This window comes from Bombus impatiens, unplaced genomic scaffold (genome assembly GCF_000188095.3).
Source record: "Bombus impatiens unplaced genomic scaffold, BIMP_2.2 scf_0166, whole genome shotgun sequence".
Taxonomy (NCBI): Eukaryota; Metazoa; Arthropoda; class Insecta; order Hymenoptera; family Apidae; genus Bombus; species Bombus impatiens.
Genome location: NT_176585.1, coordinates 644,929 through 664,993, shown reverse-complemented (window position 1 = coordinate 664,993; position 20,065 = coordinate 644,929). Strand labels below are relative to the sequence as shown.

The 20,065-nt window shown below is 36.9% G+C and overlaps 3 protein-coding genes across 5 annotated transcripts in view; 2 read left to right on the top strand and 1 right to left on the bottom strand.

The window, feature by feature from the left end:
- Nucleotides 1–514: 514 nt before the first annotated feature.
- Nucleotides 515–8,349, top strand: LOC100745453 (neuropeptide CCHamide-2 receptor-like). Its single transcript, XM_024366003.2, has 6 exons — nt 515–1,142; nt 3,262–3,410; nt 4,225–4,424; nt 4,632–4,813; nt 7,026–7,240; nt 7,739–8,349. The coding sequence occupies exons 1-6, from the start codon at nt 921–923 to the stop codon at nt 7,977–7,979; spliced, it is 1,209 nt and encodes a 402-aa protein (XP_024221771.1). The 5' UTR covers nt 515–920; the 3' UTR covers nt 7,980–8,349.
- A 3,182-nt stretch (nt 8,350–11,531) lies between these two features.
- Nucleotides 11,532–13,315, top strand: LOC105680436. The gene is made up of 4 exons (XM_024366002.2): nt 11,532–11,549; nt 11,616–11,669; nt 11,785–11,890; nt 12,563–13,315. The coding sequence occupies exons 1-4, from the start codon at nt 11,532–11,534 to the stop codon at nt 13,012–13,014; spliced, it is 630 nt and encodes a 209-aa protein (XP_024221770.1). The 3' UTR covers nt 13,015–13,315.
- A 383-nt stretch (nt 13,316–13,698) lies between these two features.
- LOC100748246 (6-phosphofructo-2-kinase/fructose-2,6-bisphosphatase 1) overlaps nt 13,699–20,065 on the bottom strand; it is a 13,869-nt gene continuing 7,502 nt past the window's right edge. For all 3 annotated transcript variants that reach the window (XM_012382707.3, XM_012382706.3, XM_012382708.3), the window contains 4 exons: nt 19,570–19,739; nt 17,597–17,980; nt 16,840–17,109; nt 13,699–15,681 (listed from right to left, as the gene is read on the bottom strand). In XM_012382707.3, coding sequence (XP_012238130.1) covers nt 15,253–15,681; nt 16,840–17,109; nt 17,597–17,980; nt 19,570–19,739 — 1,253 coding nt within the window. In that variant the 3' untranslated portion in view covers nt 13,699–15,252. The remainder of the gene's footprint in view (nt 15,682–16,839; nt 17,110–17,596; nt 17,981–19,569; nt 19,740–20,065) is intronic.

Here is a 20,065-nt window from a genome sequence, read left to right as displayed (position 1 = left end):
CTACCGATGTAACTATAATAATTTCATATAAAACACAATATATTTATAAAAGTTTTCTATAAATATTCCAATTTTTCCAATAACTACATAGCCGAAATACAATTTAAATATTCGTACAGTCTCCTTATAGCTGAAAACTACAAAGCTTCCGATTATAGGTGATTACCACGTGCCATTGGGCAAATAATTTGTTTAAAACGCGCACACAGGTGCCGAGGTAGTTTTCTTGAAATATCAAAAGAAATGAACAATTTCTTTGTCTACCTACTATCGACGGGAACGTTTCTCGTTTTATTTTTAGTGAATAAACACACACGTAAATTCACATTCGCCCACATACCAATTTAGCTAACCTTCATGGAAATACACGGAAAGTAGAACGTTTACAATACATTCAAATGACTGTATAGTTGAGTGACTAGTTTTACGAGGGAGAAAGGCACGTTTATTGGTATCGTTTCAATTTTTGAACTAGTAGTTGATCGTCGAAATCCAACCGATTCTCCGGTTCGATGAGAAATTGTTATCCAATCATTCGATAGTTAGACGTAGAAGCATCGTGAGGAAATAACGATCGACAACCGGCGCAATTTGTCGAAGGGCAATCGATCGAATTAAAATAAATAAAAATATCTGATTGATGAAATTCATGTTTAATTTGATTGACAAATAAAATCTTGCCTCTCTATAAAAATGTATACGTGTAACGAATAGAGTTAGTACGCGCGTTCGACGTTTGAAAATGGAAATAAAATATATAACGCATAGTTTGCTTTGTTATTCCGCGGAAAAATAAATAAATTTGCTGGAAAAATGTTGAAGAATTTCAAGTTGTCCTTAACGTGGTAAAAGGGAGTAAATTGCAGTGACTGAGGTTGAATATTCAAGAATGGAAAAGACGTGGATTTATTCTTTTACAGATGGCTGTGAATCTGAATGCAACGATCCCCAACAAGGAGGACAATAATTACGTTCCATACGATCAGCGCCCGGAAACGTACATAGTACCTGTGATATTCTTATTAATCTTGGTGGTGGGTGTAATTGGAAACGGAATCATGGTGTTTACTTTGTTGAGCGACGCCAGCATGAGAAATGTGCCCAACATTTACGTGCTTTCGTTGGCTTTGGGCGATCTTTTGGTAAGGAAGGACAGGATGTGTATATATTATCTCTAATGTATCATTCAAGACCGACGTTAAAAAAAGGTATCTCTGGCGTCGAATAAAATGGAGAAAGATTTCATGCACGTTTGAGAAACGTTCAGATGGACAAAACATGTCGAGAGTTTCCTCCCATAAAATATAAAATGTGTTCAAAAATTCATAGCATAAATTTTGTAAAAACATATTTCTATATGAATAATTAACTGGGTAGAATTAAACTAATCTATTATTATTCTTGCAAGCCACAATCAAAAGATTCATCAGCTTACTAACACGGAAGGGATAAATATTTAATTGTACTTCTTGTGGTTATGATTCATATATCTTGAAAAAGCTCTCTGCTACCCATTGTATTCCGCGTATAAATATATATAATAAATCAAAATGAATGTCCAATAAGTTGGAAATAAATTGCGACAAAGCTGGAATGGTGGAAACTAACAATCCATGAATATTCCGAATATAGATGAGAAAAATCTTTCCTTCCTTCGTCGGGATCCTCTTTACATTTCGATTTGCCGTCAATCGGAAAATGTTGCTAGGACCCCATGTCATTTGTATCCTGGCGATATATCGAATTTATTCAGACTGTCGGATCGCGCGTATAAATCTGTCGCGAGCGAGTTCAGAACATCCGGTACTTTCTCCGTCATCGATTTCGCGTAGAATGTAAGTAGGTACGATAACGCACGAAAGCATCTGAAGACCCATCACAGAAAATTTTTCTGAATATATATTATGACAGTTTTATTGTCATTGTCGATTGTCGTGGTTATATTGATAAAATTGATTATATCGTACAAATACATGGGAAACGCAGACATTACTCTTTATTATCACATATAATATAGAAGAATTTAAGTCTCTTAGAAATTCATAATTATTCTTGTATAATACAATATATATTTATATGATATAGCGATTTCTGCGAATTGTATGCTTGAAATAAATATCTTGTAACTTCTATACGTGTTCTTTAGTTTGTTACATATATTACCAATATAATCATGATAGTCTAGTAACGAAATTTCCAATTTTTTTGTATCATACACGTAATACGTTCATAAAAATTTCTAGAAATATTCAAATATTTTCATAAATCGCCGTATTATTTACTAAATAATACGCGTCTAAAAGAAGCACATGTTATATGACACCTTGAATCAGCCGTTAAAATTCCGTCGTTCTGGACACGTAATCGTGGACCAATAACGAGTTCGATTATAAACGCGCTTATTTTCGTGGATATCGAGCTTACTTTATGATATATGTAGCTATACATCTTGATCCATGGACAATTTATAGCCGGATGGAGAATAATCAAAGATTAATACGGTCCATACGATATCATGTGTGAAAATCATAAATAAAAATTTTCTCGATTATAGTGTTCGAAAGATCATACTCAAACACAAAGAAAATGTGTATTTCACGATTACCACTGAGAAAAGAGAGCAACAGCATAATTGAGTGTTCGATCATACGACGAAATTTGTACATCCCGCATAAAATTGCAGAAAATTCGCTTAATCTACATTTTTTATTATAATATTCAATACAAAACGTTCCTGTTAATATTCCCCTTTTATCTCGAAATTCATCAGAGATGTCCGTATTTCAGGTGAAATTTAGCGAGTTAATGAAGGAATCTTTTTTTCGCAAATTGAGTGAACGTTACACGGTATGTTAAAAGGACGTGGAACGTGAATTCATCACGAATATTTTTAATAGACTTTCCTGTATCATTATCGCGGATTCCTTTTTATTTTAATTTTCTCGATAACAATGAATCCTGATAAATGTTTCTCTAATAATTTTACTATATGCCCGATGCCGTACAAATATAATATTGAGTATTGTTTATTTTATTGCTCTCACCTATCGAAATTTCAAAGGCATCGTTTTCAACGAAACAGATTTTCAAACGTTTCCCACATATTCGTAGTATTCAATCAAATTTCGCAAAAGTACAGAAAAATACTCGAATAAAATTTCGATAAAGGGTAGATTGAATAACACGACTACAATTGACCGTGGAAATACAATACAATACAATACACGTGTACCTTCTCTTTTTAACTTTCGTGTATTTCAGGTGATCATAACGAGTGTACCGTTCACGTCTCTTCTATACACAATCGAGTCATGGCCGTGGGGCCTGGCAGTTTGCAAATTATCGGAGTGCGCCAAGGATATTTCGATCGGTGTCTCAGTTTTCACTCTGACCGCGTTATCAGCCGAGAGGTAAGTTGTCAAACCCAGTTACGGTTGAGGAAATTGTTGTCTCAGGGATAGGCTGGCCGTCCTAACTTTAGTGAAGTTCCGCCCCATTAATGGACCAATCGACCGACTGGTTGTTCGTGCGTTTAATCAGTAATCGAAACGAAATCTTAAACGTCCAATTTCCTTTGCGCTGTTAAGAAAATCAATTAATTTACATTAATAAGAAAGTTCAACGTTAAAATAAAGTATAACTGAAGAATTCATTTGATCAGATAAGATGATCTTAACCCTGCAATACTACATTTATACACAATCCAATTTAACGCTATATTGAAAATTACATATCATTTTATTAACACAACGCTCATTTCGAACAAACGATACGTTGCTAAATAATTTTGATTTCTTCCATGCCAAATAATTATCAGGATCTATTTGCACATTTGAATTAGTATCGTTAGTGAAGTTTAATAAAACAGAAGACGTTAAACATCCTTGCCCAATAGTGATAAATTTAGTAATAAAGCAAATAAAATAATATAATAAATAGTAAAATAATAAATAAATTGTAAAACAGAAATCTATATATAATCTAAGATTTCTATTTTACCAACATATTAATATTACAGTTGGTATATTTGTTGCATGGGACAGCTCGGAACGTATAAATAGCAACCATTTCTTAACAGTAATAAAAATACACGCACAACAGACATCTCTAAAAGAAACATTTAAGTGGAATATAAATTATTCCGTTCTGTAGTATTTCAGGGTTAAAGTTCCAATAAAAATTGATTTACAAATAAAAGAAAGATATGCTCGTGTTGCATCGTAGGTACTGTGCGATCGTAAATCCCATTCGTCGCCATGTAGCCGGATTGAGTGCAAAACCATTAACGATACTAATAGCCTGCCTTATTTGGGTGCTGGCGATTGTTCTGGCGATGCCAGGTGCTGTTTTCTCTCATGTGCTGATCGTAGATATAAAGACTAACTACAGCATCCAGATCTGTAGCCCTTTCCCCGTGGAATTCGGTGAGTATCTCACACGCTGAAATATTTCTATCCGGATTAAAAAACTATTCTACTCAATCCGGGAACGAATTATAAGAGCAAGTATTCTTCGCCTAAACTGAACACACAGAAAGCGAAATAGCTGCTCGTTTACGATCTCCGCTTGGACATTTCTCCGTGTGTCACACCCACGAAGTCCTATAATTTATTTCTCGTTCTGAAACGCAGGGAAGAGCTATAAGAAAGGGATGGTGTTATTCAAGTTCCTGGCCTACTACGCGATACCGTTTCTCGTTATAACAGGATTCTATCTGGGAATGGCACGACACCTCGAACTATCCACCAGGAACATGCCCGGCGAATTATCCACCGGATGTCATCGGCTGGAGCAAATTCGAGCACGCAAAAAGGTAGAGTGAATCGATATTATTATGAAATTATATAATTTTCAAGTAAAATCTAATTTTGACACAAAAAGTATACAGGTATACCAGTGAAAAGGTGTAGAAAAGAGAAATTGAAATTGCTACCTGCATGATATTTTTATGAAATTACACTGCTTATATATGCAGTCAACTTGTAAATAAATTTAAATTCTAATAAATTGTTACTTAAACTGTGATGTAAATCGAGTGATAGACGTGAATTATTTATTTTGAAAAAATGTCACGCTCATCATGTACTCGAGTAACAAGGTGCAAGAAGAAGCGGAATTAATTTAGCGCAAATCTCGAGTCGATGGTGCAATTGTTATAAACTATACTTTACTTACGCAATCTTCGATACGATCAATAATAAGATTGTGTAATACAACCTTAAGCCAATATACAGTTAAGCATCGATGAAACAAGTCTAGTCCAACAACTCGAAGAAGGTGTTCCATAACTTCCGGGATAGAACGCTAATTATAAATCTATAAACTAATTATAACGCTAATTATAAAACTATAAATCGGGATATTCTCTGGCAATATCTTTAACATGTAATCCAATTTCACTTTCCGTATTGTGTTTGAATGAAAAGTGACGGTCGATCATCTTAAAGTATATCGACGTATCGACCAATGAAGTTTCTTCAACGAGCCAACTCTTCGTCTTCCTCGTTTCTGTTGCATATAAAATAATAATTTATTTGAAAACTTCGTACACAATTTAAGATGACTATCGTTTGCATATTTGATCAACACTTTCGACCAATTGTTATTTCAATAGAAATTTATTTCTTTTTATGCAACGTGGGTGCAATGGTTTGATCGAATACACCAAGTCAGTGTATTAAAATACTCGATAACAGAAAGTCATTGTTGTCTGATTTAAAAATCACTTCACAGGCGGCTCGATATTCTGATTCACTTCGACTGATTCGATAGAAGGTGGCATCGAAGCGTGTCTAGCGAAGATACGACGGAACCTTCAATAACCACGGTTCTTACTTCTACTTTTCCAATGTTCTCGTCCGTCAAATGCATTCAACCGTTCTCTAATCCATTTTGATAACAAAAAGCCATTTCGTAGTAGTAATAACGGTAGCTATGTTTCGTGAAAATAGAGTTTCGAGATTAATACAATTTCATGGAACAATTCGGACAAATAATGTAATCGATTGGCCTATAAATACAATGATGACAAATCACCTCTAGATAACGGCTGAGAATTACGCCTGGACGAGAGATTCGATTTAACTGCTATCCGCTGGCGATCCATACCAAGACACGCTGCATGCGAATCAAAATGATCCATTCGCTCGAACGACTACGAGTTATCGCCTCTTTATTTTTCGTAGATGCTAGAACGCCTGCACTCTTCCCAGATTTGTTCCTCGGCTGTGAAAAGACTATTTCTCTTGGCGACGTTTTCTTCCAGCTAATCTCTATTTATCTTTCAGATAAAAAAGGCTTCTGTGAAAGAAGTTAAATATCGAACTTGAGAATTTATTTGACGTAATATTTCAAAAGTTGAGGCAAAGGCGTATTATCTAACGACATCGGTGTTGAGACGTTGAAAGCATATTTACAGGATCGATTGAACGATGACTAAACCTGCTAAGGTCGCGATCGATCTGAGGCAGATACCTGCGAAATCTTATTATAGATATTTTTAAACGGACATATCGTAAAACTTGCTGACAAGCGCTAGTTGTCATGTCAAATCTTTATCTGTTCATCGCGTAAGATGATAGAAAAGAGGGAGGAAGAAAAGAAAATAGAAAGAAAATGGAAGAAAAGTGGGTGAAGCGAAGGCAACGACAGGAAAAGAAGGCAACTAAGGGAAAAAAGAAAAGCGAAGCTAAAAGTAGAGAAGGAAAGGAAGAAAAACAAAAGACGAAAATGGAGAGAAGCAAGGAAGGAAACGAAGCGAGAGAGTAGGAAATGGATCATAGAGAAGAAAATGACGGAAGAGAAAAATAAGAACGCGATAGAGAAAATCTTCTGCTTATTTCAGAATTTAAGAAGTAATATTGTAATGCGTAATCCACATTTAACTATTTATCTCAGATTTTTTACTATCTTACTAAAAGATATTCTAATCTAGGTTTCTAATAATTAAATTTTAACTAATTAGGCCAAATATCAGGTTAGTTGTCCCAGTTTAATACGTATCTTTCGTTCGCTGTGATCAACAGGTTGGAAAGATGGTGATCGCCTTTGTAGTTATCTTCTTCATCTGTTTCCTACCGTACCACACGTTTATGATGTGGTTCCACTTTTGTCCATCATCCGAGCAAGACTACGATGACTATTGGCATGCCTTCAGGATCGTTGGTTTCTGTCTGAGCTTCATCAACAGCTGTGTCAATCCCATCGCTCTATATTTTGTCAGCGGAACATTTCGCAAGAGGCGAGTATGACAAGATAAGCATCCTATCAAATGTCAGTCATTAAACCTAAAACATTGTAAATAGAAATAACAAGTCGAGGCACACATTCTCCTTAAAATATTATACATAGACTGGAGATGTTTATGCAAATTTATGTTCTTACGAACACGATTGGAAAAATGGAACCTAAACAGAATTTTGTTCCACTCCCCTTCTACCTTTTTCCATGTTATTTAAATATTTTGAAATGCATAAATATCAGCATTCTAATTATTATATTACATTCTATACTACATGTTGCATGAAATGATAACATATCCATACTCATTTCGCTATCTCTACATCATAACTGACTAAACAAACAACCAAACGGTATAAACGAGTACACACCTGTAAACAAACACGTTTGTAAACCGAAAACCCAAAAAAGGAAACAAACAATTCAAAAACAAACAGAAAGCTTTTCATATCTGAATATAAAGTTACGTACTGACCGATGAACAAGGTTTTGCTTATAGATTCAACAGATATCTTTGTTGTTGCCTGAGGAGAAGGAGGTTAAGCGTCTGTCGAACAGAAACGAACAGTTCAGACAGGAATGGCAATCGAAGAGCGAAATTTTCACAAAGGAAACGAATAGTTGGACGAGACAACTTCAACGAAACCAGCTTCGGCTCGATATTCCGTAGAAACACTCAGGAACTGAACTCGACCGCTCTTTACGAGTTAACAAGTGACGGAACCACGAGACCGACTTGAAACTCTAGATCGTAATGCATTTTTCAAAACGATCTCGAGATGTCAGCACGATGAAGACTAACGTTAAACGTTGTTAAAAATCGAGGACCATTCGCAAGTAAGGTAGATCTACGTTGAATGTTTCAATTATGATTAATGATCGATTATGATTGAATTACGAGAGACAATGAATACATGAGTCGAATTCTTCGTTGTAACTATAAATATACGTAAATCTGCACGTGCAATCGCGATAATTTTTTATTTGATCGACGAAGTGCAGCTTCAGCTTTTAGCTTAAGGATTTTCAACGTCATTAATTGACTTCGACGTAAAATAATAGTGTAATATAATTGATTACCGCATTTCGGTATCAGGAGGGACCGGCTCTCGAAACAAAGCCATTGATACAAAGAACACTTTCGACCAATTGCCTCGTTCATGCCTCTGTACATCGGTATAGGTACGCGAGCACATAACACGAATAATAGGACATTCTCGAGACAAGCGGTAACTAATATTCCAATCGCTTTGAACAATTATCTTTCGATCGTTTGACTAATTGTCGATAACAAACCTGAACTATTTTTGAGCTTACCTTTGGCAATATCGATTGATCGCTAAGTCAATTTCCAGATTAAAAAAATAGTCCTCCTTTATCGAATCTCAATTATCCCTTTCTCGAGCCGATGGAAACGAATTAATTCACTGCGGCCTGTCGATAGCCTTAGCCAGTTGCAACTCTTCCCTCTTCCCAACCTCTCCCCATCCTTTCCAAATTCTGGTTCCCGCCATTTCTCCGATCCTTTCCTTATTACGATACTTACCGCGTTGCATCGCGTCGATCCTTGAATGAAACCATTCGACGGATTGTATCGCGGCAAACTGAACAACGCACGTAAGAGAAGAGAGGATCCCGACGTTATTGAATCGCGTGGTGAAATTTAATTAGAGAGGGCGTTAGAAGGGACTGTGTGCATTAATTGTGTTCTGTCTGACGACCTTGCCCCCTTCGCTTGTTAATCGAGAATTCCTGTTTGACGTGCACCCCTGTTAACAGGATTTAGCATCGCACGTCTATTGGCCGTCGCGTTTCCGTACGTTATAGACGTTCTCGTCGTTCAGATAACGTCTGGACGTCTTCTCGATACCCCTATTATAACTGTAATTAGGCCACGCAACGACGGAAGCGTTTCCAAGTGAATCGATACAAGGTTGGAATATGTAAATACCTGGACATAACCAACTGACTTGTACCATACGACCCTAATCTTTCTGTGTGGCGAGAATAAAAATTCATATCTACGGACAGGACTCGGGTTTGTTATTCCCACTAGACGTAGCGTGCTGTGTGTTAAGTTGGCTTTCTGGATCGTTCGAAAAAATGACCGGACACTGCGCGGACTGTGCCAAATATCGCCTAATGCTTAGCTATTCGAGTTACTATATTTATTTTTTTAAGTAGATTTAGTTTATTACGGAACACGGTCCGTAAATAGTTTGCAGATACGATACTTATATTAGGTTGTTCTGAAAATTCATAACGAAGGTTAGGAAAGATTTAAAAGGAATGTATTCTCGTAAAATTAACATTTTTTAATAATATATGCACCGTCTCTTTCCATGACTTTTTGTCATCTGTAACTTCATGAATATTGTCCTCGAAAACTATTCGTCTTTTTTGGTAAGGTCAGCGTAAATAGTTCTTACAAGATTCTTGGGTATCTAATTTTTTGTGTGTCTCTTTCTTATAGGTTTCGTAAAGATCACAATGAATAAATGACCGGACTATTGTATATACTATATCCAGTAAGTGAAAGATATAGAGCTCGTCTTGCTGGGAAAAGGAAATTGTTTTATTAACGAGTTTTCTATGTTTCTCTTCGATTCTCTTTAGTAGCCAACTTGGAACAGTATTTGTTCATTATTCGATAGAAGTTCATAATAACAGAACTACAAAACTTTCTGAACAACCTACTAGTAACTGGGTATAATTAAATCATGTTAACATATAGAGTGTTGACAGTGTCCGTGAATTTGAAAAATTTATTACAGGCGAAAAGTAGCGTCTGACTTGTATTGTTAAAGTTATGATTTTTCCCGGTCAGAGACAGCCACTTTAACAGACTGTGCGGTGTACTGTTCTCCACTACGACGTCGTTTCGGGCCGGTATCACACTAACGTTGCAACGACGTCCGTTGTAGAAGTACATTGTTGTATGTTGGAGCGACTCACATACTCAGCCTGTGCGCTTCAATATACGACAATATATTTCTGCAACGGACGTCGTTGCAACGCTCGTGTAGCCCTGACCTTACGAAGAAAATGAACGTGCCAGTCGTTTCGAGAGCTGGTGTTTTACTCGGAACAGGCGAAGGCTGGTTAAAGGCAAACATGGGAAGAACTCGAGAAAAAATTCTGTGCAACGTGCAAAATGGAAATGAAACGATGCTGTGATCGATAATGATGCGTAATCCTGAAAAAAGCACGGTAAGCCACGTGTTGGAACTTTACGTAAAAAACTATCGAGAAAGGTATTTTTCTAAGAAATTTCAAATATCTCCTTTCCGCGTTGGCTGCAAGTAGGATACGAATACCAGGCATGCACTAGCAGCAAAAAGTGTGCAATAAATATGTGTTTCATAAAACTGAAGAATTTTCTAAATAACTCAGCTTAGAATTGAGGTTAGGTTATATCAAGTATCCTAATACTTATGAACAGATGTATACGTAATACGAAAAACTTAAAAATCTGGTGCAGATGCCAACGACCAATTACCATGACATTAACAAACCAAAACCCTGCCCAGTTAACACAGCACTTCCACGTCTTTTCAACCTTACTTCCACGAATAAACCATTCTTTATTCCATTGTACAGTTTTGTTTCCATTTTGCGTAAGAATCGATAGTAACCAGTGGGGCAAGATTTATCAGAGTCTTATCCCCGCAATCTTCGGTGAAACGGGTAACAAACACCAATTCTATGGCCGCTGTTCCGGGATGTCTGTAACGTATTCGCTGTGAGTTTCGAGTAAGGGGCGCGTGCCAACCGTTTTTATCGGGCACAGGGCACGCGTCGAACAAACAGGGGCTCCCGATACAATGGTTCGCATCTGCAGGGGTGGCCCAGTGCAAGGGGCACGTTTCTAGGGGTTTTGAAAGGGGAGCGGAGAGAGGGTGAAGCCATGGCAAACCGTCACCCTCGCAGCAGTCTCTACTGCAACAAGGGACTGCTACGATTTGGACGTGGTTAGTCGATACCCATCGACGCCAGTCAACGGTCTTCCTACATTTCTAACTACCGTACTCTGAAACGAGGAAAGAATCGTCTTTTGGGGGAAGGAGAAGAATCTGGATGGGCAAAAGGACCATTAGCTCGAAGGGGAAACATCTCTGATATAGGGAGGAAGAGAAAAGCAGCAGAAGCTTAAGACCGAGAGCAGGAATTTATTTTTGACTACCGTTAATTCTGTGCCACAAAGAAAGTGTTATCGCGTGAAGTCGTTCGTGAAAGGTCGTTAGTGGATCGATGGTGAAGTTGTTTCGTGGTTTCGTTGTGTCTCAGTAAGAATGAAAAGATATTCGTCGGTAAGTGGTTGGAGAAAAAGGCTTTTTGTTTACACGTTCAGTTTTTAATTGTGTTCTACGATACAGGCTCCGTGTTTGGCAGATAGAAACAACGATAGCAAGAAGGCCAAACCGATGAAGGTAAATTCCATGAGTGCAGCGTGAATGTCGATTATGAGTGAATTATCGATTCTGGAAATTGTAAGATATAAACTAAGTATTTAAGAACGTGTATACTCATGTGGTGTTTATACAGGAGCCGAATGCCAAAGAGTATCTGCAGTTGGCGCTGGCCAGAATCTTGGAACTGCAACGAGAGATCAAAGATGGAACGTACACAACGGACTATACCAGCGATCTCGGTAACATTAATTTATAAATTTATTATTCGACTTTTCCAGCATCTTCTCTGGTCTCTTTATGAGGCCTCTTTGCCATGATCATTAATTTCCTATGCTCCTCAGAAATTTGAAACCTCTCCGGAACCCAAGTATCTCGTATCTGTTCTTTGAAAACTGTCTTGATATTCGATTTAGTTTCCCTGCAAGCTAATTTATAACGTAAAGCATTGAATTTATAATGATTCAATCCATTTTTCTCTCGTGTTTTGAAAAACATCATAAAAAAATTTTATTCTTAGGAAAAGTTTCCGATCAGATACATTTTTCGCTCCATGTTATAAAAGTGATATCCAGAAGAATTTTAATATTAAATACAAGTAAAAGAAAATAATACAACAAACAAATATCTTGTGATGTAGTTATGATATTAGCCAACAAATTTTTAAATATTATTTTTGGAATGTAAAGAAGGCAGAATCATACAAGGTATAGAATCAAAATATAATGGACGTAGAAATCGATATATTTACTGATTTTGATTTTTCGTTACTATCATGGAAAATAATATTTCTTTAAGATTGGTTTACAAACCGGAATCGATATGTAACAGTTTTCGTGCCTCGTTCTGCCTTCTTACGTTTCTACAGTTAATTGAACCAGACACAAAGTTAACACCTGGAATTTTTTCGCCAGGTGAGTCCAGCAGCGAGGAAGACCTGACAAATGAAGTTCTTCGCAAAGTGTTCGAGAATCTTCCCGGGACACCCGACTCTGTTGAAACAATCATGAACAGAGTGACTAACAGCAAATTAAATAAGCCTCAATTAGACGCGATTCACGGTAAAAGAATTCAACTGTTGGGTTATGACACCTGTCGCAGAGCTACAGTGGGATTCATGAAGAATGTTCTTCGCGAGACAAAATGGGATGTAAACTCGAAGTCGTCTCAATCGAATTACTCTGGCTTTCGATTGGGGATTTATTCGAGAAACGAGCCGAGAATGGCGCATTGTAAAACTGGTTTATGGAAAAGTACGTCGTCTCACGACCAGGAGATTCAAGACAGAATGCTGAGAAGCTTGGACCTGCATTTAGCGAGTAAACAAAGAGATTATACTGTCAAATTGATGAGGTCGGGCGTTTAAAATGGATACTGACGGGATTTTATTGATTCTCATCGTTTCTCATTGAAACTTTTTGGAATGGTGAAACTTTTTGGAATATTTGTATTTTTGCTGATGTTTTAAGATCTATGGTTAAGACTTTGTCTAAGCTTCCATCAGGGTCTTGAATAGTAAACTGCCAATATTTATACAAATTCATATTTTTATGGATGCCGGTGAAGAAATGCAACCTAAGCAGAAACTTGCTTTACTAAATATTCTAACGACTACTCTATTTTACATACTCTATATATTTCTGCATATTACGTACGTTCATAAGTTTCTCATAAATGCATGTTCGCAGTTTACTTCATAACCAGTTTTTATCTAGTCAAACTTATTCAAAGCTGTACCTGTTTCTATTGAATCATTCTAGTCATACACACGAGTCATCGAATGTTAATTGCGGAAGTTATGTTAGGGAAATCACGATGTGAATTATTTTCATATATTAACTATATGTACCCGTAAATGTATTTGCATCATAAATTAACTGGTATTTAATTATGCTAAAATTGATTATCGCATAGATGATAATTTACGATGAGTCATACGAAGATTGATCGAGGAATGTAGAGGTACCACGATATTTTGTAAAAAACGTTTATTCGTAATATACAATTAAAAAACAAACAAACAAAGGAGTTTAAAAGGTATTAATACGACTTAACATTTAGAACGCTCTATAATTTTTTATTTCGACGCCCGCATAGCAAAAGAGAAATGAAAGAACGCCAGAATGTTCAGCAATGAATGGACTAGATAACTTGTGCCATTTGTTACGCGCGAATCAAAGACAAATAATCGCTTGCTTGACTTGTATAGAAAATTAATTTGCTCTCTGTCGTACTTAATTCATCTCAGAATAAATTAATTTCGTAAGGCTTATTTATTTTTTATTCTATTCACATTTTGCGAATCCTCGAACTTGTCTTGGATAAATAGATTGCTCGAAGATTTCCACGTGATGCCTAATAAAATATTATGCACATTTATGCGGTCTACGAGATAGAATCTAACCCTAAGTGAAACGTAACAGTGTATCGACGGAAGAAGGCGCCATTCGATATCGATTTTTTTCTTTCTTAATCTCTGTTGATCAGAACCTCTGTTGATTATTTCTCGCGCTTTCCTTCGTAGAGAAAAATACTTTGCTCGAATGCTACTTTGACATTTCTTAAACGAGAGCGTAGCACAGTATATCGCTGATTCTGTGCGTAAAAATATACATTTATCGTTCGAACACTCATACACACTCGAAAAATACAATATTCGTTATTTCCTTGTTAACAATGATATCAGGTCCGTTTTATAGTCAAACTTTATATAACGCTACGGTACAGTATCCTTCAATTGTACTTTACAGTAATAAAAATCCTAATATCGTCCAAATCTCAAGGCTTACGATCGTTGTGCTAGGAACTAAGCAAACGAAAATACATAAATCTAAAATTCTATCACCTATAAATAGTACAATACTAAAAAAGGCTGTCTTTCGTATGTTCGTTGTATATATTATGTCAATATTTTGAAATAGAATTTAATACGAGAGACATGTTTCGCAAGATTGCCTGTCTTTCTGCGTTTCACAGTGTACAATTAAGATATTTGTTGCGATAGTCGTCTGTGACATATTACAGCTAATATAACATTTGACTTGTATGTGATTATTAAAATTAAACTGCTTAAACATAACGTATAGAGGGCTCCAGCAGCAGGATACTAAATTATTGCCAATGGGAACAGAATCAACGAGGAAAAACACGACAATCGGAGTACATCCCGCGAAGGTAACGGAACTCGACGATAAACAAGTCAAAGTTGAAACGACCAAAGTTTCTCAGGATTTATGAGAAAACGAAAATTTCAGAAATAAATTTCTAGCCTCGATAACAATTATTCGATCCTACATGTTGTTTCTTTCACACGATCTATCCAATCTATTTATCGAAAAATATATTCTGAATTGACTCCAATATCATCATCTTCCGTCTCATCGAATCTGTAATTCTTAAAGATATCTTAAAGCGATCTACTTATACTTATATACATACTAAAAATATATTCAATCCATCACTTGCATGATATTTCAAATCTTCATCCCCTGCCTGAATTCAAAAGCAAAAATATTCCAAGAAGACATCACTGCTGAAAGCTCCAGGGGTTACAAACAAACAGACATCGAATTTTCGACATGATCGTGGATCCCCGAGCGGTTTCTCAGTGTTGTTGCACGAGAGTGGGTCCGCTGCCAAGATTTCGCCAAGGATCTGGTATGTCGAAATGTGCTGGGACTGTGAGCAGAGCATCGTCCGCGGTTCTGTCCGCGCTGCAATTATTCGGCTTCACGCGAGTCGTGTTCACGCACTCGATGGGTAACTTGAAGAAGTCCACCTTGTAATTGTAACCCTGGCTGCTGACTCGGATGATGGTATGCAGTGGCACCTCAGCGTAAGGCACCTCTTCCGGTTTTTTATCTGTGAAGAAGCCGATGATGCAGCGCAGAATAGCTTGATGAGACACGACCAAGATGTTGTTGGATCTCTGTAATTCAGCAATAACCGGTTCCACGCGGTGCATGGCGTCGATGTAGCTTTCTCCCCATGGATAACGATAGCGCAGCTTATCTTGATCGCGCCATGCAAATTCCTACGCAGAAGCATTGGTTTAGAGATATAGAAGGTATATACGCTATCTATGTGCTATATACTAAAGTATATAGTTTTGCTTGTAAGTCATGGAATAGTTCGTACATCGAGGTCCCTAAAGCATTAAAACTTAGCTTATGCAAAGTCAGGGACAATGGCTAGTTTTAAACATAAACTTTAATAAAGTAGACCTGCGATATAATATTCAAATCATGGTATGATTTAAGTTTCGTTATAATACACGGTTAATAAGTACACGTCAACTTTGTATTGTAATTATAATATTCATTTATGCGTATTCTAAAACTTCGTCCAGATTAATCAGACTGATTGAATTCGATCTGGCAACGTGAAACATTTTGATCATCGTGAATGTGCTATTTACTTGACTGGGATATTTCTTTAAATTCCAAAGTCAACACTCATTAGTCAAGCAAATATTTCGTGGACGTAAGTGGATAAATTTGTATACAACTGAGTTTTAATCAGTTACAGACTGTTAACGCAGACGTTAAGTCACTCGATACTTTTCCCCAGTGGCCAAGTATTCAATGCCTGGGTCATTCGCAAAGTTTATATAATTATTCACTTTCCAAGTTACGATTGAAAGTTGTTCGCTTAGAGCAGTAAATTGACAAACCTAATAGATAATAAATATTTCATATCTAGGACCACAAACTTATCGAAATACAAATTATAACTGCAATAACTAATCGACCACTGGGGAAATTTTTATCAAATATCAATCTTAATGTGTCAATTATAGTACAATGTTTCTAACATAATACTGATATGATTAGATTAGTTCAAAAAGCTTATACTTTATATCCTGAAACTTACAATGATAACTGTTACAGTTATCTATCATTTACTACACAAATAAATTAAAGCTCTTAGAGCTAGGGACTGATAAATCCAACCGAGTGAAGGCTCGTTTAAATACGACCAGAAGTTTAGGCAAGTAGCGAGTGAAGCCGAATTTACACGTTTTTCGATTAATCATCCGTAGTAATTCTTCAAAGTATAAATTATCTTCACTCGCTATTTCGCTAATCTACTGGCCGTGTCTGAGTAATCCTTTGGTCAACAACACTTGAGACGGAATTCAATGCAAGCAATGACGAAATTTCGAGGAGGAAAGCATTTGATTTGAAATTACCTGCGGATAATGTTCCTGCATCTCTTCATAAGACAGACCCTCGCAGATACCGGCGTGGAGTTCGTTGAGTGCTGCCACGTGTTCTTGGGGCGCTTCCACGCCACGAGCAGTCGCGATAGTCCTTCGAAGGCGACTAGTTAGCACGCGCAGGTCGGGAATACGCATAGCGTTGAACTTGGTGGCCAACGCTTGTGCATATCTCTCGCCACGTGCGCTTAAAACTGCGTCACCACCAACCTTACCCAATACGTTATACTCGCTTTCGCCGTGCTGTAATCAAGAGAGAGAGAGAGAGAGCTTTAGTTTTACCAAATCGTAGAATATTCTGGTTACGTTCAAGAAGAAAGACGTAGTAATGATAAGATTACAATCAGATGAAAAGAAATTACTTTTGGAACCAAGCCCTGATAAGATAACAAGATTTTAAAAATACAATATGTATGTTTTTACGTATACATATACGTATGTTTGTAAAACACGTTGTATGTAAACAATTGTGGGCTCGTCATGCTAAATGACGTGCTCAGTTATGTACGTTAATCTCTTCAATAATTGCAAGCGCCACGACCTGGCTCAATTGTCCTTGACTCAGCTCGTAATCTAAGAACAAACACGTTTCTTCATTATCGTTATCATTATCACTTGTCGAAAAATTCTTTTAATTAAGACTAAAGACGCTAAGACTGGGCTTCTAGGATTAGGAAATCTGAGATGAGGATTAAACGATGACAAATGTGAAATTTGATGGATTACCAACCCGAGAGAAATAAAGAGTATGCGGCTCAACAGTGACGCTTCCAAGATATCCAAGGACATTCGTCTCCACGTGGCCTGACACATTGCAGGACTCGATGTCCATGCTGCCGGTGTCGATACGGATTCGTGGATACGTCTTCTCATCCATTGGCTCGTAAGATCGAATGTAATGAGCTATCTTCAATCGTAGATCTTCTTCGGCTGTTATTGAATCCATGCCAACATAGTCAGCGCTGTACCGCAATATCTCCTTGTAATTTCGCTCCAGTACAACCGGATCGTTGCAAACGCACTCGATGAAGAGGACGCGATAACCGAGCTGCCCGGAGAAATAGTCAAAGACCTCGGCGCGCTGCGCTCGCATCACCAGCGTGGCGTCCAGAATCTTCAAACAGGAAAACTCTTTGCAACTAACCGTGACGACTCGCAAACTCAAATTTCAGTATATTTCTTCCTACGCGTTTTATTTAAATAGACATTAGACTATATCGATTTTCAGTTATCTTTCTTTGTATTGTATATTTGGAGAGATTGCTGCAACAAGGAGGTAGCTTTCCAATAATTTGTGTAAACCAGCAGAATGCAAGTTAAAATTAACCAAAACTATATCATATTTTGACACGCGCTATAAATTCATGATCTAAACTAATATTTGTATTATTTAAACACATTTGAATATAAAACCTATACCTATGTTATTCTCTTCCAATAAATGCAACTTAAATACTGAAAGCGTCTTCGTGTTGCTGCAAGTCCTTCGTCAAAATTAATTATCGCTTTATTCAATTAAGAACACCGGCCATAAATATTAGGGCACATATTGATATTTAATATGAATGGAGTGTTTTTCGTTTTTAGTTATTTCGTTATAAATCTGTTATTTCATTCGCGTCATATGTACCTTATAATGTAAGATATAGCAGATAAAGAAAAGTGTCAAAGTGTTCCAATCGATGCTTATAACGTGTAGATGTCCTAATAATTATGGCGAGTAATCTATATATGAATTTACATGTTCGTTTCTCTTATTGTTAACTTAAATATCAAGACCACACAGGAAGAATACGATAAATTAGAATAAATAGGAATATTTCAATATGTTATAATTTGGAAAGAAAGATGCACCGTTAATTCCAGAATTAAATAATTAGTTTCCTATAATATCTGAGATGCGTTTCCACATAGTTTCCACAAAATTTACTGAAGACACGTTTTACCGTTGTAGTCTTCATATAGAAAGCGTGTCATATTTGTTCAATTCTCGACTATTTCTAAAGCGTATAATATCGAGAAAATAACTAGCCGATCTTAAGCTACTTTCAACACCATGAACTATCGCGGTTTCTATCATGGAACGTTGGTACATGTTGTTAAAAATATTAAGCCAGGTAAAACTCGTACGACGAGATTCGGTTCGGTCGGAGAAAGGTAGACCGGCTTGACTAGCCTCGGGTTAATCGCGTCGTCCACCGTTAGCGCGATCTATGTATAAATACGACCCTTGATCGTTCTAATATTCTAATCTATTCTTGCAGCCTCGGTTACATAATAACAAAAAAAAAAAAAAACACGTGTTTCTTCTTCCGGTCGGATTCTCTAAATGCGCAACGATTAAAATTCTTTCTTAATTCTGTTCTATTATTTTCGATCAAATGCAATCTCACGTGCTTCCATTCGTTTCGACATTGAATCTTCCTCAACTTTTTTCGATTATTTTCAATCAAGTATAACCGAGCGTATTCTCGTTCTCGTGTTGATACCGGATCTTTCTCAACTATTTTCAATTATTTTCAATCAAATACAATCGCGTGTGTTGTTGTTCTCGATTCGATACTGAAATCTCTTGAACTTTCGCGATTATTTTCGATCGAATGCAACGGCACGCGTTCTCGTTTCGATATTGAATTTATCTCCAGATTCTATTCAATTTCACATCTTTACTAAACGTTTGTCATGCGTCTAATTGATGCTTACAGCTACGGAATTCCCGCCTGCGAGCCATGTAGCGCACTCGTGCATCGCGTCTCGTTGGGCCAGAGCTCTCAACGCTGCGTTCGTCGTATGATCTGGAAGAAACAGCTCGTGCGATACGGCCTCTCCATATGGTTCCAGTCTTTTCCTGCGGTAGTCGCTAACCCTCATCACTAAAGTAATAATTAAATGTAATTCATTAGTTGTTGGAAGGATCTAAGAGAGGTTAAATAATTGGATATTTTTTGATTTAGATTCGTATCGTTAAATGGAAACAATATAATAGTACGGCGTAAAATGTAGTGAGCTAAACTACCCTTCTTTGTCAATGTCTCATTTGTCATTTTGAAGCATTCGAGAAAATTGAAATTACACTACTTTTCCTGTGATTCTCGTTTTTCATCGATTCAATTCGCGAAACATTCAGTCATTATTTAACGCGTTAAATGCCATGGGGGTCACCGGTGACCGACACTCAACTTGGACGTGGCGTCGTCGA